A 22,626-nucleotide genomic window follows, 5' to 3' on the forward strand; every position below is an offset into this window, starting at 1 on the left:
GCTATGGGCAGCATCACCAGTGATGTTGCCTTACACACTATAAAAAATAAGCTCCATAATATGCCGGAAGGGTGCATTGTTTGCAGAAGCCTTGTTGGCAGCCGAGAAAACTCATATGCATTTTCATTTGGGGTCTGCACATACCACATCAAAATGTTCAGCAGAACTCTGATGTTCATATTTAGGGTAAGTAAAAAATTGTACAAGACACATCCACACTAGAATAGACCATATTTTTTAGCTTTGGCCTTACTTCTCAATGTTTGTACCACGTCTATAGTTAAAGGCTTAAGAAACTACATGTCACTACAATACTGTCAGTATACTGTCAGAACGTGTATTATTTACCTACTTTATATATATATATATATATATATATATATATATATATATATATATATATATATATATATATATATATATATATGTTACTTGTATACTTTAATATGTCAAAACAATAAAAATGTATTTTGGTAGAAAAAATTGGGCGAGATAATTGCGGCCAATTGCAATATTTGTAGATGATTTTCAAAAATGCCATCAAAACTGCTATCTTTAAGAATAGTTTGCTGGTTGGTACTTTGGGGTAGAATTTGGAGGAAAATATATGGTTTTCTGGGGTGAACTTTTTTGTAGCTTTACCCCAGACAAAATGATGTTAATGTGTTGACTTTGCAGGAGCTGACATGACAAAAATATTAGATCATATGGTGGTATGTTGTCTTGGGGCACCTACATGCCACATACTTAGGTAAACAATCAAACTGTTCAGTGGATCCCTGGGCTACATAATTAGGGTATTTTATCTTGGTACCTTATGATATGTGGGAGATAAGATGCTGCAAACTGGAAGCTTGAAAGTGATTTTTGAGATATGTCATCAATATGCCAAATTTAGGAAAGCTTTGGTATGTTGGAGTAGAAAGACATGGTTATCAATTTTGGATTTGGGGAATGTGCACTTTCCAAAAATATATGGATTTCTGGAGTGAATGTACTTTTTGCGGCTTTACCCCACATAAAATGCAGTAAATGTGTTGATTTTGCAGCTGATGAAACCTGGATTTATCAGAATCTGTTAAAAAGTATGCAGCTTTCTGGAGCAGTGCTATGTATGTACTGCTGGGGGTTTTTGACCTATGCATAAAACTATGCATGTTTAGTATTGGTGTGTTCAGGAGACATTGAACTTTCCAAATCAGTTGTATTTTTGTGCATAAAATAATTAATGTTTCTGATATATGTGTTTATATTATGGAAAATATGATTTAATATTTAGATCCTATATCTTGTCACAGAAGTGGAAATGCATATTTTGAAAGCTTAGGTTGTCTTATAAAAAACAGTATATTGTTTTTCCAGGTAAACTAAAAGCCTCCCCCCCCCCCCTAGTAAAGGCCACGAAAGTGAAGGAGAGCAAAATGTTTAAAAAAAAAATGTCTGGCAAAAAAAAAGTATGCAACTGACCAAATCTGCTGGCAGGGAAAGAGTTAAAGTTGCCTAGAGCCTCTTGAGGTTCTGCCACTTGCCTGCCTTCTAATAGACTTCTTCCTGTATGCTAGATCTGGGTGATGCCGGGGGCAGTCGAGCACAACTAAAATGTAAAGGCAACCAGAGAATCCGAATGTTCCCAGTTCTAATGTCAATTGGCAGATAAAACAGGGAAAACAAAAAGTGCCACGAGGCTAATGTGATAACTAGTGGTGAGCAAACTGCCCTGTTTCACTTTGCCAAAAAAATGCGCAAGTATGATAAAATACCAGTTTGTATTTTTCCACACCAAAAGCATTAAAGTCAGTGGGGAATTTTTCTTGTGTCAATGGACATTTTTCTCAAGTTTTTTTCTCACAACAAATGCAATTATGGATGTTTTTTCTTGTGTTTTTTTTGTGTGTAACCCCTTTTTGGCTATAAAACTCAAAATGTCCAGCTAGCAGTAGAGCATGGGGTACATTGGACTCCTCTTCCACAGGATGGGCCTTGGCTAAGGGGAAGTTACTTAATGGAGGGTGTTGTGTAACTACACTTCCCACTGCCAAGTGTAAGTGCAGGGTTTAATAAATGAATAGATGGAGGCCAGGAGCTCTTGCAAACAAAATAGTAACTGTATATTTGTCCCAGACACATGATGTAAATGCAGGGTTAACAATATTCACAATCTGAGGAGGTATAGCATTTTCTCAGCATTACAGATGATGCTATTGTACAGATGATGATATTGTAGATCAAGCTTTAGAGTATGGTGTCCACTGTTTTATCCCTCTCAACAGAGTGTGGGCAGTCCCTGCTCCTGACTTCACTCAGGGTGATGGTACCGTTAGGGCAGAAACACTTCTGGACCGGTGTGGATCCCAGGCTTGTTGCAGACATCCACACAAGTAAACTGCTGCAGGCCAAGAGTGAAGATCCACCCCTTCCCAAACACTATATTAAAGTCTGGTAGGGTGTGGTCTAGCCTATGGGCCAATAACTGAGGTATATGTAAATACCAAATACATACATTCATCCTTGCCCAGTAACAAGGAGAAAAGGAAAGGTAGGGTTTAAAGCCATAGGGGCACAGTAACCCTACATGTGCAAAAAATGCAATTTTATTCCAGGAAACAAAAAGCATTGTGAAATTCTATCTCAGTGTAACCCCTTTTTGGCTATAATTAGACAAACTACGGCTATGGATAGAGCATGGGGCACATTGGGCTGAATGATGTTGTTGTACTACAACTTCCACTGGTACTGTGTAGTGTGTTAGTTTAGATTAAGTAAAATGGACGCCAGGAGCTCTTGCAATCAAACTGTTAACAGGGATAGATCAATACTCACAGAGACATGCAGATATAGCAGAACCCACTGAGGATAGTAAAGGAGGGTACCACTGGTTCATCCCACCTCTTTTGGAGTATGGGCAGGGTAAAGTACCTGTCAGCTTGGCACCACTTCCGAAGGCAGTCTGGATAGTGAAGTAAATCCCCAGGTTGATAACCTTTAACTTTTGTGGGTCCTACGGCTGGGCAGAGATCAGGGTTTAAACTAACCTGTATCCTGTCACTAGTAAGTGGCCCAAAGCTAAGGCAACATTGCCTAGTGGAAGAAATACTTCCGCTGACTTCTAGTTGGGGCTGAGCTGCCCTTACTATCTAGGTCTAACTAATCTCACTCCTCCTAGAGGGTGCTATGATAAGAACTGCTATTCTGTCTAAGCCTTGTTCATGGGGCCCTGTCCCCGACTTCCTTCAGACGAGATATTGGGGTCTGAGGTGATAATGGCTGTACTGGGGCCTGTTGCTGCGCCCAGGCTCAGTGAAGCTGTTGTTGGATAGCAGACAGGCAGCCAAAGAGGAAGCCACACCTCATTGCTAAACACTATATGAGGCTACAAGGGGTGTGCACAACCATATGGGCCAATAAAGGATGACGTATAACTGTAAAGTGTTACAAAGGCTTCTGCCCAGTAACAAGGGAATGTGTGAAGAGGTAGGGATATCACACCATAGGGCACTTAACCCTATGGGTACCTACATCAGATTCACCAAAATGTACACAACTTGCGAAAACACAAATATCACAGCGATTTGGTATCAGCCAAGAAAACTAACTCATCCCTAGTAATAACATGTAATTTGCTCCTGTTATAAAAAACAATTTTTACAAGTTAGCAGGTAGTAATTAATTTAAAGCTGATATCTGATTGGTTGCTATGGATTGCTAGACCTAAAGTAAGCTTTCCCCCTGCACTGAGCTCATGTTTCCAGTGCTTTTATAATAAACAATAAGTCATTTTCATTAGTAGGGATCTCCAATGCACTACTCTGAATCTGTTTGTAGAAATAGTTAATACAGATATGGGGATCTGATATCAGAAACGGGTTATTCAGAAAGCTCTCGAGTAACAGGGAGGCCATCTCCCAGTAAACTCAATTTTAATCAAATAATTCTATTTTTAAAAATCCTATACCTGTAATACTAACTGTGAGGTCTAACTTTTACACTTTCAGTGGATACAAACGTTTATCTGTGAACAGTTCCCACATGATCCTGGTTATTTATAAGAAAAAAAAACACTTTACTATACCTTTTTTAGGACATTTGGATTAAATTGCTTTGCATATAAAGAACTGAAACAGGAATCATTCTGAATCTCAAAAACTGTAACAAATGCAGAAGCCGTGACACCTTGGCATAGTATGAAACAAACCGAGAGTCCTGTGTAACAAAAAAACACTTGAGCCACAGCCTGAGCAGAAAAGTGATGGCTGTGATGGAGTTCTAGCTGTGTGGCAACTGCTTACGCTGGAGAATGTAAGAAAGTTTATCATGAAGGTAACAGAATACTCAAAGCAATTTAGTTATTCCCTGAGCAAGAACCGTGAACAGTGATTATTTTGACACATAAAAACAGATCTTTCCAGACTTTTCAGATTAAGCCTTTCCTTCCAGTATAATATTTGGTCAGGATCCATTTGGCTCATACCAGTGTTGAAGCCTTGGTTACAACAGATGCTACAGTGTAACTCAGGGGGCCTTCAGCCATGCAATGCAATCAATAAACACTGTATAAACCTGCAGCAATTTCACATTTTAGAGCAGTCAGTCAACTTCAACCACAAGATATAATCAGTTCTCTCATTTCTAGTTCTCTGGATATCTGGTGGAGGCTTAGTAGTTCATTTACAAACATTAGACAGTTTTGCACTAGTGCACTAATCCGTAGCAAGCAACCAGACATATTCTTAGACCACCATGTGTAAGGCACTGATTTTGCCCAGGAGCAGTGGCTTACAGCAACTAATGAGAAGTTTGGTTTTAAACAGGAGGTCAGTAAATGTTACCTGCTTATTGGTTGATGTGGGTTACTGCTCCTGGGCAAACTTAGCACCTTTTATTACATAACTCCCTTAGTGTCTAATTTACAGTAAACTGTTTATGAATATTTGCTGATTTATTGCCATGAGTTGCTGCCTTGCATTTGACATGAGTTATGGCCTATCTGAGCCTGATATAACCTCACACATTGGCCTAGAGCCTGACTCAGGGAGGGCATCTTGGCACTAACACTCCAGACCCAAACTTCTGATTGATGGACAGCAGGGTTAATCACTAGGGTCCTAGATTTAATTTCATTTGGGCACTGTGTGCAGAGTTTGAACATTCCCTCTGTGGTTGCTTGGGTTTTTCCTGGGCACTCCAGTTTCATCCTGCTCTTTAGGATTTTACCGACTGGTAAAATTCTTTATCCAGTCCTTTCAATGACATTGTGATCGTTACATAGTTACATAGGGTTGAAAAAAGACCATTGTCCATCAAGTTCAACCCATCCGAGTAAACCCAGCACACAACCTATACTAACCAATCTATACACTCACATACATAAACTATATATACAACCAGTAATACTAACTGTAGGTATTAGTATCACAATAGCCTTGGATATTCTGCTTGTTCAAAAACTCATCCAGGCCCCTCTTAAAGGCATTAACAGAGTCTGCCATTACCACATCACTAGGAAGGGCATTCCACAGCCTCACTGCCCTCACCGTGAAAAACCACCTACGCTGCTTCAAATGGAAGCTCTGTTCCTCTAATCTATAGTGGTGACCTCTTGTGCGCTGATTGTTCTTATGGGAAAAAAGAACATCCCCTATCTGCCTATAATCCCCTCTAATGTACTTGTACAGAGTAATCATGTCCCCTCGCAAGCGCCTCTTTTCCAGAGAAAACAACCCCAACCTCGACAGTCTAACCTCATAGCTTAAATCTTCCATCCCCTTAACCAGTTTAGTTGCAGTCTCTGCACTCTCTCCAGCTCATTAATATCCTTCTTAAGGACTGGAGCCCAAAACTGCACCGCATACTCAAGGTGAGGCCTTACCAGGGACCTATAAAGAGGCAAAAATATGTTCTCATCCCTTGAGTCAATGCCCTTTTTTATTCAAGACAGCACTTTATTTGCTGTAGTAGCCACTGAATGACACTGCCTGGAATTAGACAACTTGTGATCTACAAAAACCCCTAGATCCTTCTCCATTAAGGATACCCCCAACACACTACTATTCAGTAGATAGTTCGCGTTTATATTATTTCTACCAAAGTGCATAACTTTGCACTTGTCAACATTGATCCCTGACAGAACATGTGATGCCTGACAGAAATCTTAAATCAGGGCCATTTTTTTTTTTAAAAAGCAGTAACCATCTTAACTGTTCTTTACTGCTCATAAAACTAGGTATAATAAATCTGCTCTTCTATTTCTCCTTAAGGAACCATTTGTTTGAACTCAGTCACCCCCTCTACAAGCACCTTGTATCCACATTTTCCTAGCAGAACCCATTGGACCCCCATTTATTTAAATGCAGAATTTTAGAATTTTACTAATGAATGGTACTTCAATATCTTCTTTAATACATGTTTATTTCCCTACACAGTAATAGTTTTCCCCATGTACTCTATAACTGTAATGCATTATGTATTCTGTAGTCCCTGACAAATAAACTTACCAAATACAGTTTATACAAGACTAGAGCTTAGTATTAGGTTAATACGCTAAGTAGACAGATAATGGCTGATTTAGTGTGTATGAATATTAATCAAGCGGCACTGTTTGCAAAATGCACAAGGTTAATCAGAAATATGCCTTTCATTCAATGCATATACAGTATGATATTTTAGAAACTATAAAGAGAAAATCTTATTTGGATACTTATTGCGGTCTTTAACTTTCGCGCAGTGGTAAAGATGGATTTAAAGAAAAGCAGATGGGCTGTGCTGGAACAGATGGCAGGGATACCATCTCAGTTTGGCAAATACAGCAAAGGTGCATCCAACTAAATCCTGTTAGCAAAACCTGCTCAGCAACTAAATATATAAGTGTTCAATAAAATTCTCTTTAAAATGCAGCAAGTGCAAAGTCAATGTAAACTAATTTCTGTAAATGTGTTTTAGGGCCTTGATATTACAGGGCTCTTCATAAGGATCCGCTGATGCAGTACAAGCTAGATGCTATAAGGAAAAATGATTCCTATTTCGTATAATATGTAAGCTATTTTGGGCAGAGCCCTCTTTGCCTCTTATATCGTTTCACAGTTTTTTTTTCCCCCCGTATGTAATATGTATGTTCAGTGTATACCGCAATCATAATCCTTTAGCTCATAATTGGTTTGTGCTTTTAACAGAAACAAATTATGTGCCTTATTTATGTATGTTCCAGATGCACCTGCATTAGGAGCAAAGCAGCACTCTGGCATTAGTTAGTTAGGAGCAAGGCAGCCATAGGGAAGGCGGTAAGGATGGGGCTCATTTGCCCCCTGCCCCTGCCAACGATTACTAACTTGTTTGTCCGTATGACACCATGTTGGACTGGCCCATCAGGATACCAGGTGTTAATGTGCCCTCCTAATCCTAACCATTTGGCCTATTCATGGTCATTCTCTATTTCTGTTTTGGAAGAAAAAGGAAGGAATAGATAGACAGATTTTAGTATGTTAACAAATGATACAAAGAGGTTGAGTTAGGGGAGGAGGAAAAAATAGTTTGAAAAGTGGGCCTATGGTCTAAAGTGTTCTGGCGAGCCCTGGCATCCCAGTCCATCATTGACATGACATGATTGTTAGTGTTAGGTATGAGGAAACACCTATGTGCGCTCAACAGCCTGTCTCTCAAGAATATAGTGCTGAAAAATGCTGCACAAAGACATGGGGCAGGGTGCAAATGTGCAAAAAAAATGGCTGCTCTGCACTTCAAAAGTCACTTATTATAACCAGTGTTCAAATACATAATACAAACATGAATTTAATAGGGTGGTTCACCTTTAAGGTAACTTTTAGTATATTAAGAAATGTTATAGAATGGGCAATTATTAGCAACTTTTCAACTGGGCTTCACTTTTTTTTTTTTTTAAATGTTTTTGAAATATTAGGTTTTCCCATAGGTTACTCTTATTGTTGACACTTTTCAAATGATTGTAACATTTTTATTATTGAAGAAAGCTGTCGGTAGATAGGAAAATGCTCCATTTTTGCAAAACATATATTTTATAGATTATTCTTTTTGAAAGCTGTGCTCACCACAAGACCATTCATTTTATATTAAAACTATATCTTCATGTACATTTAATTGCCTATTACAAATTGGCCACTATGTGGAAAAGAAAAAAAAAAACGAAACGTGCAGATGAATTTAATCTGATGTTTGAAAATGGAAATACAAGATGAACGAAGCACTAGCAGTGTTACCACCCAGAAGGACATTAAGGGTTAGTTGCACACCAAAGGAATTCACTGAGTCTGATCATACTGACAATGATAAAGGGTAGGTGCAGTGCTAATGTTGGAATTCCAGGAAAGAACTATGGATAAAGCAGAACATGCTGTCACGCCTGGCTTTGATACTCACATAGAACTACCTATCAAGGGATGCCGTTATGTGCAGCATTAGTGGCATAAGAAACTATTGCTGTAGGCCCAATATCTTCTAGTTATACACCTAAATCCATTTATAAAACGTATAGTGATGTTATGCATATACGTCTTTGATGTAGGCATCTCCCATACGCCACTCACATACATAGTGTAGAGCCTTAGTGCCTGTGCCATTTTCTAAATAAAGGTAAGAGATGCGTTATCCAGAATGCTCAGGACCTGGGGATTCCAGATAAGGGTTCTTTTTTTCTCCATACCTTTAGGGGCTGATTTACTAACCCACGAATCCGACCCGAATTGGAAAAGTTCCGACTTGAAAACGAACATTTTGCGACTTTTTCGTATGTTTTGCGATTTTTTCGGATTCTGTACGAATTTTTCGTTACCAATACGATTTTTGCGTAAAAACGCGAGTTTTTCGTATCCATTACGAAAGTTGCGTAAAAAGTTGCGCATTTTTCGTAGCGTTAAAACTTACGCGAAAAGTTGCGCATTTTTCGCGTAAGTTTTAACGCTACGCAAAATGCGCAACTTTTTACGCAACTTTCGTAATGGATAGGAAAACTCGCGTTTTTACGCAAAAATCGTATTGGATCCGAAAAATTCGTAAAGAATCCGAAAAAATCGCAAAACATACGAAAAAATCGCAAAGTACCGATCATTACGAAAAAAACGCAATCGGACTCCATTCGACCCGTTCGTGGGTAAGTAAATCAGCCCCTTAGTCTACTAAAATATAATTTAAACATTAATAAAAACCCAATAGATCAAGTACAAGTTACTGTTTTATTATTACAGAGAAAAAGCAAATCATTAAAAATGTGAGTTATTTCATTGAAAAACGACTATATAGGAGATGGGCTGCCTGTAATTTGGAGCTTTCTAGATAATGTTTTTTCAGATAACGGATCTCATACCTGTATTTCCCTATTATGTAGGTCCAAGAACATCACAGATAAGAAAGGATCCAGCAGCTGAGAATGATGCACCCAAGGAGTATACTTTAAAAGTGTAAGAATTCACATGGCTATCATACAAAAATGCTATTAGCAGGAACAAAAGTTTGATTTCCATCTATTTTCCGCTGTATGAATAGGTGTGGAAAATGGAAAAAAAGGTTGGCAATTAGAGTGAGCGCATCGAAGGTATATCAGACAAAGGAGGAAGAAACCTGAATTACAAGCTTATGTCTGGTAAGGCCTATTTTTATTATCTCTGTGTTTGATCTACATTATGTAAGGATCTCTCAATGCAACACCTAAACATCCTGCTTATTAATATAGAGAACCCAGGTACCGAGACTGCATAAGAACTATGGGCCCTTTTTCAGCTTTACTGACTGAAAATGATCTTTTATTTACTATTATATTCATTACTCACAGATAGAGGACTAAAGATTTCTGTTCTCCTTTCTAAAGAAAATGTTTTCTATTTATGAGCGGAAAGTCATTTATGGGCATGGAATAGTGAGCTGTGAGCACTGAATATCTTTCCTTGCCTTTTTCAGATCAAACAAAAACCACCATTCAGTGGGTAAGATTGTACTATAAACATGTGGAATGAATGGCTGCAAAAAAAAACCTCATACTTATGGGTATTAAATATTTCAAATTCCAGAAAATAGTGGTATGGTATTTGTGCATTTGTGTTTAACACATATATAAATGTAGTAAAGAAGAACAGCTAAGGGATTGTTACCATTTTCAGGCTTATTGTGGTGACAGAGTTCGCCCCATGAGGCAATGTGAATATGAAGTAGACAAATGTCCTACAATAATTACTATGTACCACATACTGTACGTTATACATACACAAATATATACACAGTAGATACAGAAAGGGAAAACCACTAGAAGTCAATGACTGGTGGAGCATTCCCCCAAAAATGGAAAATGTATATTCTAGTTTAAATAGAAGACTAGGGAATAGATTAAAAAGATTTTGGTCAAGCCATTTCTATTACTGATCTGGGAGAGGTTTATTTAAAGGCTTTTTTTAGCCCTCATCAACCAAAACATACCATTTCTACTGTTTGTGTATATGTCAAAGAGTATAGAAGGTACTTAGTCCTGGCATGTACAGTAATAAGCAACTTTGTAATTGGTCTTCATTATTTATTTATTTTAATTATTTGCCTTCCTCTTTCATACCTTTCCAGGTTTCAAAAGGGGGTCACTGACCCCAGCAGTCAAAAAACCTTTGCTCTTTGCTGAGCTTAGAATTTCATTGTTATTGTTACTTTTTATTCCTTATCTTTGCATTAGGACTCTCTCCTACTAATATTCCTGTCTTTCATTCAAACATCTGCCTGGTTGCTAAGGTAAACAAGACCCTAGCAACCTGATAGCTTCTGAAATTCCAGAATGGAGAGGTACTGAACAAAAAGCAAACTTAAAAACCACAAAAAATAGAAAAAGAAAACCTATTGCAAATTGTCTCAGCATCTCAATGTCTGTATCATATAAAAAGTTAATTTAAAAGTGAATAGCCCCTTTAAAGCCCTCAATTTTGTGTACTGTGTTTTGATTCTCTAATCTAATAGACCAATTCTGTCCAACTTCTGCGGTGCCAAGGGCCGGGATTTCTCTAGCATACATGGTGGAGGCCCGCTAATGGAAGCCAGTTTTGGCCACGCCCCCTTTTAAACCACTTCAAGCCACTTCACCCATTTTATCACAATGGCGGTAGTGCAGCAAAAACCCAAATGCTTAGTCCTCACTGCGGGGATATCAATTGTCATTCATATGTGAAAGAATTATATTATGTCATATTAAGACATACCCTTAAATCCATATGCTACTACTGCTACTAAAGTTTACACAAGGGTAAGCCATCAAAGAAGCCAGACAGGTGGGGGACCACACAGAGGTTGGACAGCACTGCAATAGACCATAGGCAGTGTGAGAACTAAACTTAAAGAAGCAACACCATGATAGAAGTTTGGGACACAAATCAAGAATAAAATAATTATATGCACCTCAATATTCAATAATACAAAAGAAAAATAACGCATACAATAAAGTGGGCTTTTATTTAAAAATAGATAAATCATCTTAACAGATCTGTAACCCCAAAATAATCTACCAGAGACCCTCAGGATCAACACCCCCATTGGCGTCAAATTTATACAAACAAATTATTTTAAAAATACAAGATACTGTGATTGTTACTTCCTATCGTATTTTCCTAAATCATTTTTTTTTTGTGATTAGGTGCAAAGCTCCCCTGCAATATTCATAAATTTCAAACTGGATTATTAGTATGAACTGAGCAGTTAGAGTAATAGTGTAATGATATTTAATTAGAAGATTTTATGTTAAAAAAAAAAGTATAAATCTTGTAATGCCAAGGATCATATAAAAAGTGCATACCTCCCAAAAGCTAACATTTTGTAAGACAGTCCTGCTTAAGGGCAGGAATATGGTGGTGTAGTGAATATGGAGCGGTTCCAAGGGAATCAGGCCTTTATTATTTTTTTTTTAATGAGCATACTGGGAGATATGCATCTGCCCAGTCACTAGTGAGATCTAGGAAATCTGACCATGCTGTAGACTAGTTCTCAAGAACTAATAAGTATTATTTTGTTTTAAGTAAGTCCACAAGTTCCTGGTCAAGCCCATTGGTATTGAGTTCATTTAAGCTATAATATTTGTGCACAATCTTGTCTTCTGTGACAACAACCACACGAAGGCCATGGGCGTCTTTACCAAGCTGACAACCAATGGCTGAAGTTACCACCATATCCAGATCATTGTACTTGGCGCCAGCATTTCTGTGATAGTGTCCAGAGAATACGGCTTTAATACCTGCAATAAAGCAAAACAGGCCATATGAACATCTTTTTGTTAATGAAATAAAGTTAAAAATACTGCTGCCAGTAACATGAGAAGCAAAAATGTTCTGTATCCATTATAATATAACAGATATCCTAAATAGGTAAAAACTAAGGGGGAGATTTACTAATCCACGAATCCGAAAGAGAAAAATTCGGATTGGAAACGAAAATTTTGCCGTCTTTTTGTCGCCGTTGCGACTTGTTCGTATTTGTCGCAACTTTTTTGTCGCCGCCGTGACTGTATCGTATTTTGCACAACTATTTCGTCGCCGTCGTGATTTTTTCATATTGAGCGATTGTAAACGGCGGAAAAACCAATCCGATTTTTTCGTGACGGCGCCGAAAAAGTAGCTGAAAATATATGAAAAAGTCGTGAGGGCGATGAAAAAGTAGCGGAACATATGGAAAAGTCGCGACGGCAACGAGAAAGTCACAAAAATACCGATCATTACGAAAAAAACGCATTTGGACGCCTTCGGACCGTTCGTGGATTAGTAAATCTGCCCATAAGTGTATGCTTTAGAACAGTGACCCCCAACCAGTGGCTCAGGGGCAACATGTTGCTCCCAGTGGCCTCAAACCTGGTGCTTATCTCTGAATTCCTGGTTTGGAGGCATAAAAAGAGTTGTACTGCCAAACAGAGCCTCATTTAGGCTGCCAGTCCACACAGGGGATACCAAATAGCCAATCACAGCCCTTATTTGGCACCCTCATGAACATTTTTTATACTTGTATTGCTCCCCAACTCTTTTTACATTTGAGTGTGGTAAAGGTAAAAAAAAAGGTTGGGGATCCCTGGTTTAGAAGGTCTAATATAGTTTAAACGAATGAGCTACTATGCAGCTATGGAGGATGCCATTCAAGGTTTGGTATGGCTGTACGTTAAAAATCATGGCCAATTCCCATAAATGCAAGTTCCTGAGCTGCACTTATTGCAAGTTGATTGCATTAAAATTAACAGCAATCAGTGTAGCCCTTGTAAGTAGATTTGCACATTTGCATATATCAGACAACAGATGACCTGTTTGGAAAACAGTAGATTACAGCACTTATGTGGATATAAACAGGGTTTAATTGTCATTCACAGCTCTCTTTATACCTGTAGAATATGGATTTCTTTAGATATGGATCCTAGCCACTGTCTAATTTTGTATTTTGGTTGCTAAACCTGTCATATGTGTACTGTTCAAAAGCTTATTTACGACAAACGATAACCTCTCGAAATGAGGAAGAGAATTGCATGTCCCTAACATTTGGGAGCACGCAATCCTGAAAAAGTAACGCTACTGTGAAAATAAATATAGAGAATAAATTGTCACAGGCAGGGGAGTGCGCACAAAGGGGCCACTAGTAAATGCCAGTTAAGAAGTTTGAACCATGGAGATGCCATGATTTGTCTGCTTAATGAAAGGGTAATGGCAAGCATGGGTTTGGGTTCTGAACATCATACTCTAGGTAAATATGCCCCCACCCCCAGCATTTCCTTATGCATTAATGTGCCATTCGGCTGGCAAATGTTATATTTTACATGCTAAGTAAATCTTGATTGGTAAATAAAGTGATTTTAATAACTTTCATTCCATCAGCCTTTACTGCCATTTTTGTTTTTGCTTGCCTCATTTGCAGTTTCATCAATATGTGCACAGCTTTCAGCATCAATAGCCAGGCAGAAAGCCCGAGATACAAATGACACGGCACATGTGCAGTCTGCCCTTTGATACATTCTGGCCTAAATTTCCCAAAACAAAACCTGGATACAATTTACCAGCAATACAATAATCATGTTCTGCATTTTCCTGGGGCGCTGGGTCATAAATTGACCCAATTTCTTGTTGTGAACTAGTAATAGCCATTATTTTCAGAAAGACTTCAGCAAAAGAAAAGAATTGGCTTGCGGCAAGCAAAATGGTTAATAAAAGTTTATTTATTCATTTCTGTCTGCAACATGCTCGTTTTGAGAATGGATTTCTTGTAACAGAATCAATAGCTGTTTCAAATCCCACCATACACCATAGAAGGATTTTATGTACTGCAGGCACCAAGGTTAACCAATAAAGCTAGGTATGAATTTACCTTTGTACTGGGTTGTTATTGATAAGAAACAGCCTGCGAATGTACAGAAAAGAGAATCACTAGACTGCGGAATGTGAGGGATTTAGTTAGGAAAATAAGTAGAAGAACCATAATTTAAAGTGATACTGACACACTCCAGGGTGTTTTCAGAACATCCAGGGTTTAGTTCTGTGGTTTATATTTTGTGTGGTTGCAATTAAGCTGCATTGAAATGTTTTTAGGTGCTGTGTTGAAATGTTTTTGGCCTACATGTGTTATATTTTCCACACAGTCCCCTTCATAGTGTTAAGTGTACAGAATACAAATAAAGGGTCATTTACAATCACAAGTGCAAGTAACTTGGACACAAATATTGTGCATATTGACCTCATTCTTTGTGTCCAAAATACTCCTTGCAGGTAAGTATTGTTGTAAGTGCCACTGTGTCTACCCTGCCTAATCTGCTGAATAATCCTCTAAAAAAAAAAAGTAGCCTATGAAGTCTTTGGAAGAGACATGAAACTTAAAGGGCTCATTTATAAAGTAAGTGCAAACTGCTAAGTGCAAAATGTAGCAATTGCTGACAGAATTTCAACTCCCCCCAAGAAGCAACCACTGCAGTGTGCAATGTAGCAACACTAGCACAAATTAGTGACCAGTAGTCTTGAACAGCACGTAAGGGCTCTGGCACACGAGGGAGATTAGTCGCCCGCGACAAATCTCCCTTGTTGCGGACAACTAATCTCCCCGATATGACATCCCACCGGTGAAAATGTAATTCTCCGGTGGGATGGCACACGCGACGGCACGATTTCCGCAAATTGTGGCGCCGCGTATGCCATCCCACCAGCGATTTACATTTTCGCCGGTGGGATGTCATATTGGGGAGATTAGTCACCCGCAACAAGAGAGATTTGTCGCGGGTGAGTAACCTCCCTCGTGTGCCAGAGCCCTAAGAGGCGGGGCACAATTTTTATAGTGGGTATAGTGTTAGTGGCATAGTGAAATACACATAGTGGCTGATCTACTTGGTGCAACACAGTTGCCTTAAAATTACTGCTGGGTTTCGGCTGACCCTATGAGTCTCATGAATAACCAGTAAAAAGCCCTCCTGCACAGGAAACACAGCACAGTGCAAGATTATTGCAGTAATTTTGTTACACAGCACATAATCAGGTATTATTATTATCCTTATTAAAATTGTTAACATAAAACAATATTCCATACAAATACCTCCATTGGTTTAAAGGGGACCTGTCACACTAACAAATAATTCCAATTCCTCTTCTATTAGGTTAGTCAGGCAAAATAAACTTTACTCACACTACATAGATTATTTAACTATTGCTTTCTTTCTTCTTTAGGAATCCAACATCACAAAAAGCAGACAGCAGCCATTTTGTATAAGCTGTTATCAAGACAAGCTTGGAATCAATGCAAAATCTTTTTTATGTGTTAGAATGGACCTGATGGCCATGCCGATACACAGGCTACATAGTTATGAACTGTGAGGAGAGAGGGAGCATTTACGAGGGCAGTGACAATAAGGAAGTGCAGGAATGAAAGTAAAAGTGATTTCTGTGTCTGAGGCATAGAGACGGGGCAGGCAATATATGAGTGACAGCTGAGATTCTTAAATCTGTTTATAACATGTATAGAGAGGAAAAAAAATGGTTTCATTTGAAAAGAACTTTTACTATACAGCTTTTTATGTCTGGGTGACAGGTTATTATTATTAACATTTATTTATAAAGCGCCAACATATTCTGCAGCACTGTACAAAAAGTCACTTTAATTTAAACTTAGAACCTGAAACGCAGTGTCCTTGAATTTTCAGAATATTTATAATTTTAGTTTTACATACCAAACTTACAAATCTGCTTCTATAATGATCTTTAGCTTCTCTCACTTTAGATTCAGAAATCTAATCTCAAGAATCAGTGGTCTGACACATGTTTGTTCAAGGAAACCACAAAAATCAAGTTTGCTAATCAGAGCTGCAGTCCCCTAGGCGGTAGAAACATAAGGTAGCACGAAAGCTAACAACTTCTACAACCATCTTTTAGATTTTTAAAACCACAACACATCCTGTTTTACCAGATTACACTGCAGAGTCTGTTTCCCGTAGCAAAGGTGATTGCTTTATAACAAGAAATTACAAGACTGATATGAGAGCAAATAATATAACAATGTATTTATTGCAAACAAGAAGAGAACAGTCTCTATATTCTAAGGTCACACAAGTTTAATTTAAAAATAATAAAATAAAAAACATCTTTCTTACCCACAATTCACACAGTATTCTTAAATAGATAGGCTACTTAATGAAGTGACCCAAAGCAAGACCTGGTATTACTGAATCAATATATAATGTCCTTTTATTAATCCTATATCTTTCCTGATACCCAGGAAAGACAATTGTTTTAAAATGCTTCTTCTCTGCTCTCACTAACCAATTTACCCCTTACTGATACTTAAAGCCCAACCCCTTTCCACTTCATTTTTTTACTATATTTGCATATTTAATATATAATTTCCATTTGTTTTACTCTTCGCTGTATTTCTGTATTGTAGCTTGTCCAATTGCTTTTCTGCGTTCTTTACTAGTCTCTTTGCAACTAATAAAATGTACAGCTGCCCCAGCTAGCTCAAATGCCTTAAATGCATTTTCTTCTCTTACTAACCCCAACTATGCCCTTATAATGATAACTTACTGCACGTTGCTGACTACTAATCTCTGCACTTGGGAATAGTGTTTTATGTGAATACAGTTATATCATTTGGTATGCATTAAAGGACAAGGAAAGGATAAGTCACTTGGGGGTGCCAAAATGTTAGGCACCCCCAAGTGACTTAAATCGCTTACCTTGTACCCCGGGCTGGTGCCCCTGTTAGGAGAAAACAGCACCAGCCCGGGGTACCTGTCAAGAGTGCTTCCTCCTTCCTACTCGCACTGCAGCCAGTTGTCCCGGACAAACGCATGCGCAGTAGAGTGAAAAGTCGACTTCTCTGTTCAAAGTTCGGCTTTTCACTTTATTGCGCATGCGCGCACGATCGTTCAGGAAGGAGGAAGCGCTCGAATTTTGGCACCCCCAAGTGACTTTGCCTTTCCTTCTCCTTTAACATTAGACTTATTATCCCTTTACTTATTTTGCATTTCATCGATATTCTTTCCACATTCATTTTACCTTATACTAATTTTTTTTGCAAACTTCATCAATATGGTTTTATACAACTACTGCCCACAGGTTTAAATGAATAATGTATTCTGCCACATCAGAGAAAGAAACTGAACAATACTTCTGAATATAAAAAAATATAAATAATGGATATTTTCAATTAAGTTACCAGAGTTATTAAAAAAAGCCGATAAGCTGGCCATAGACGCACCATTAGTGTCTAGTATGATATTCAGTGCGTATATGGCGGATTGACGAGATGACCTATATTGCAAAGGCTGCGGATATCAGTCGTCTCGTCGTCTCAAAATCTACGTTCAGGGCTGAATCGGCAGATGGAGGTAGAATTCTTATTGTTTCTTCAGCCTTGAACGTCAGTGGGGGAAATGAAATATCTTTCCTGCGCCCAATGGACACTGGAAAGATCGTAATTGCTACGTGTATGGCCACCTTTAGTACAACTCTCGAAGGCAAATTGGAGATGCTTCAGAAGGGTTTTATCTGCATTTCTCTGGGTCAACTAGCAGTTAGGCAGGGTTCCTATTGATATAAAAGATTATGCTTAATGGATGTATGTCTTTTTTCAAAATAATTTACTGTGTTACTATGATACTGTATGAGTAGTGGATTTATGTTAATCTATTAGCCTTAAAAATAACTTTTAATCTAAATAGTAGTACTTGTTTGGGAACGCATGGCTAGTCTTACACAGAATGAACTGTGGTAAGTTGCCAAATAAACTTTAAATTGCCTCAGAATTTTTTATGATTAACACATTATTCTGTATTAAATTATGTTGACTTTTAAATATACCTCATATAAAAGAGATATGTTTTGTTACTGAACCAGACAGAAAGTATTTGGATGAATTATATATGTATTATGTTACAAAGAAACACACTGTAAGGTAGAGCCAAATGCATATTTCTAGCTCACAGATATAGATATTTTATCTTTGCATCATTAGGCTGATTAAAAGAGTCTGGTAAATTCTCTCAGATTAAGTGTTGCTAATCATATAAAACAATTTAAATTGTGTTCCTTCACATGGCAAATGAGAAAAAAAGGCTTAAATTGCATCCATAAATCTAACTGGGCAGGGAAGAATAACATCTGCAAAAACAAATGTTTTATTTAATGAATATTAAAAAGGGGATGCATTTTGGATTGTCCTTGTTTACTGTGAGATGAGCGCTGCAGGAATAATATGCGCAATACATATTCAATTATAAATCTGGGGGGCAGATTTATTAAAATCTCAGTGCACATGTATTACACACATAAACAGTCCTATCTATACGCTCACACATATAAACTACAAATACGGATATCTGTGCTACTCTTACTGCAGATCCAATTTTTTAAAATTAAATGATTAAATATTAAAATGAAGTCTGGGGGTAGATTTATTAAAATCTATTAAAATATGAATTGGTGAAACCTACTAGATTCCTGAATCCATCCTTTAACTCTGAATTTCATCTCAATTTTTGTTAAAGTGGCAGCTGCTATCAGACTCAGGTATGGTAAAGCTTTCTGCTGAATAAATATTGCATTCTAGGTGGCACTAAAGTCCTGATTGGCAGTAAAATGCCAAAATGACTTTCCTTCTCCTTTAATTGATTTAATAAATCTGCCCCCAGACTTATTTTAATATTTAATTAAATAATTGTATCTAAAGTTAGTTTAGCATATTTATTTGTATTTGTAGTTTATATTTGTGAATATATAGATATACACACACACATATAAAAGCAGTTCTAATGTGTAGCGCTGGCTCCTTCTGAAAGCTCAGATTGCGCCTACACACAAATGTTACAGCAAAAAAATATACATGTGTTGGTTCAAGAATTAAATTTTAAATGGTAGAGTAAATTATTTGCTAAGTATGCAGTGTAAACAGAAATAAAAAGTATACCACAAAAATCATGACTGTATCCCTTGAAAGTTTTAATGATTTGTTTTTTTGTAGACTTGAGTTATGGAGATCCAAATTATGGAAAGACTCCTTATCTGGAAAACTCCAGGTCCCCAGCATTCTGGATAACAGGTCCTTTACCTGTACTTGGTCCTAACTAAGATGTATTGATAGACTTATCTCAGACCCCTTATCTGGAAAACCCCATATCCAAAGCATTATGGATAACAGGTCCAATACCTGTACTATAAAAAATATTAACCTGTCAAAATGGCACATCACTAGATTTGTGCTCAGGCTCAGGCTCCATTTAAAGCTTAAGGAGCTTCATATTACCAAATATCTCAATTACTGCACATTATTTTAAACAGGAACAGAAAAAAATCTCTGATTTTCATATATTTCATAGATCAGGTACAAAAATGAATTTTAACTTCAGAATACATTAAGGAGGGCATCCTTACATCACCTTTCTACTTTGTCAATACGTATTTGCATTTGCCCTGCATTTCCAGTTTTAGAATACTACTCACAGTTGTGATCCTTTCCCCTTTTGCTTCTCCATAATTACAGGTTGACCTAGTTTGCATTTATTACACACTTCCAATAAGAGCATTGAGATGCAAGGAAGCAACAGTTTGTTGAGAGGGGAAAAAAGACTTTCATCAAAGAGCCTGAATATTATATCTCTGTATTCATTACATTCAGAAAATTGGAATAAATATTAAATGTTCAAAAATGTTAAGCTCCTTAAACTTCAAAAGTCAGAACTGGTAAAATGAGTAGAACATTGTGAAAAGGATTTCATTATCTGCAGTCTGTCTTTGGGTCCTCAAAGTGAGCAGAAGTCAGAATAAGGCAAAAGCCAGTCTCAGGAAGGATGTGCTGAAAATTGATTATCACAGCACTACATACTGAATGAGAAAATAACTGAACCTGCTCTGCCTTACTAACTTCTTATTTACACATTATCAAAATTACTTTGTACTATGTACAAACATTCAGGCCAATTTAAAAACAAATCTGCAAGCATAAAACAAATGAAAGGGCTGTTGCAGGGTGGGGGGGCACAATAGAGAAAGCACGACACACTCATTTATAGCTTTTATAGTAAACTACGAGCTGCTAAATGTTGACACTGTTTTTTTGTGCGAAAATTAAAAAAAGTAGCAGTTTTCCAAGTTGAAAAATATGGAATTTTTACTGACTTTTCCAATGCAGACTTTTTAGTAAATGCAAGTCATTTGTGGAAACAAGTTTATTTGAATATTAAAATGAAAAATTTTTTTTTTAGAGTTTTAGTAAATCTGCCCTAATAAGTAAGTGACTGGTTTAGGGTCGTAAGGAGTTGCCACAAGCAATCAAACCAGTGTCTTTAGCATGAGATCCTATATCAAAGGTTGATCACTTAATCTCTAGGAAGCATCACTTTTATTATTAATAAGTATTTGTAAAATGCCAACATGTTCCGTAGTGTTCTATGATAAAGGATTTAAATACTAAACATAATAGAAAACATAGAAAACCACCAATAATCAATACAAGAGGTAAAAAGGGCCCTGCTTAAGAGCTTACAATCCAAAATTTTTCATCATATGGTTACTGCCACTGATGAATACATAATCCGGATTATAAATGCATAGGAATCAATTGGGTGTATTCAAATAACAGGGATTTAATGGCCCATACCACTAGAGCCTATGTCACATGTCACTCACAACAGATTAATATTTGACTGCAATTCATTCTCCAGTCCAGCGTACAGTAGTGCTAATGGTAAGCCATGGGTATAGATGGCACCTCTTAAAAAGGCCTTTTTTTTATATTTTACAAAATTTAAAACAAAGGTTTAATAAGTGCCTCCATTTTCACGTTAGGGATAAAAACATTTGTCACCAACCTCGTAATATTTTATAGTAAACTATACTCACGCCTAGTAATAATAAGTGTTTGTGTCCAGGTATGGGATGACTTATCTGCAAACCCATTACCCAGAAAGCTCTGAATTATGGAAAGCCCATTTCCCATAGAGACCATTTCAAGCAGTGTTGGACCAAGCTGGCTGGGCACCCTAGGCAATCTGGTCAGCTTGGCCCGCCTGTCCCCAATCCCCCCCAGTGTGTTCTTGTGTGCATGCACAAACGAGTGCACGATGCGTGCACACAGGGCGGGGGGTTGCCAGGGCCACTGGCAGGGGGACTACAGTAAGGGTGAAAGGGCCCGGAACTAGTGGTAGGTGAAAGAAGAGGTACCTGCCTGGCGCCCCCCCCTAATAAAAAGCCAATAAAAGTTCTTTAAAAAATTGAAGCCAATAATTCTAGTTCTTAAAAACGATTTCCTTTGTGCAATAATAAAACAGTAGCCTGTACTTGGTGGATAACCCTATAATTATTCCTATAATTATTCCTCCAATATATGGGAAGTGTGGTTTAAGAGGAATTGCTGCAAAGTCACCAATGTAGAATATGCTATGATAAGAAAATATAATTATCTGGACTCTTCTGATCCCCAATTCCCTGCTTTTATTTTGCATGTGTCCCATAAATCCCTTTTAAATGAGAGTAAAAATGGACACCTGTAAAATAATATTCTGTATGGATGTTTAGCAATCAGTTCACATGCATACATTAGTGCATCTGTTTCTATAGTAACAATGTTGTAATTATAAATCAGCCATGTAGATTGTTTCATTTTTTGAGTTGTTTTTAGGCCCCCTGCCCACCTGCATGTTTACCTGTTAATGTGATCAAAATAATATGTTTTTAGTAACTTTGGAGCATTTGAAAAGCTGTTGTGTAAATGTTAGTGCTTGTAAATGGTAAGCACACATGGGGCAAGCAAATAAATACACAGCAATTAATGTAATTTTCCTAAACTATCTGAAATATAACATTTAGATGGAGCAGACAGGGATTGTTGCAAGATGGTGTAAATTCTGTATTCGGTACACTGGATATGGCAGATGTTTAAATACAGCATTGCAGGTAATTAATTCATTATCTATAAAGGAAACATGTTACCCAGAAAGCTTTGAATTCCTATGGAAAGGTCATCTCCCATATACTCTATTATAATCAATAATTCACATTTTGCATTCTGGATAAGGTACCATACCCTAGCAACTGGATAGATGCTGAATTTCCAAAATGGAGAGCTACTGAACAGAAAGCAAAATAATTCGAAAACTGCACAAAATACACGTTGAATACCAACTGAAAATCATCTCAGAAT

General features: G+C 37.5%; 1 protein-coding gene across 1 annotated transcript in view; it reads right to left on the reverse strand.

Moving 5' to 3' along the window:
* Positions 1 to 11,882: 11,882 nt before the first annotated feature.
* The window catches only part of cpped1 (calcineurin-like phosphoesterase domain containing 1), a 41,245-nt gene continuing 30,501 nt past the window's right edge, over positions 11,883 to 22,626 (reverse strand). Inside the window, exon 4 of the mRNA NM_001016142.2 lies at positions 11,883 to 12,217. Coding sequence (NP_001016142.1) covers positions 11,988 to 12,217 — 230 coding nt within the window. The 3' untranslated portion in view covers positions 11,883 to 11,987. The remainder of the gene's footprint in view (positions 12,218 to 22,626) is intronic.

This window comes from Xenopus tropicalis, chromosome 9, assembly GCF_000004195.4.
Source record: "Xenopus tropicalis strain Nigerian chromosome 9, UCB_Xtro_10.0, whole genome shotgun sequence".
NCBI lineage: Eukaryota > Metazoa > Chordata > Amphibia > Anura > Pipidae > Xenopus > Xenopus tropicalis.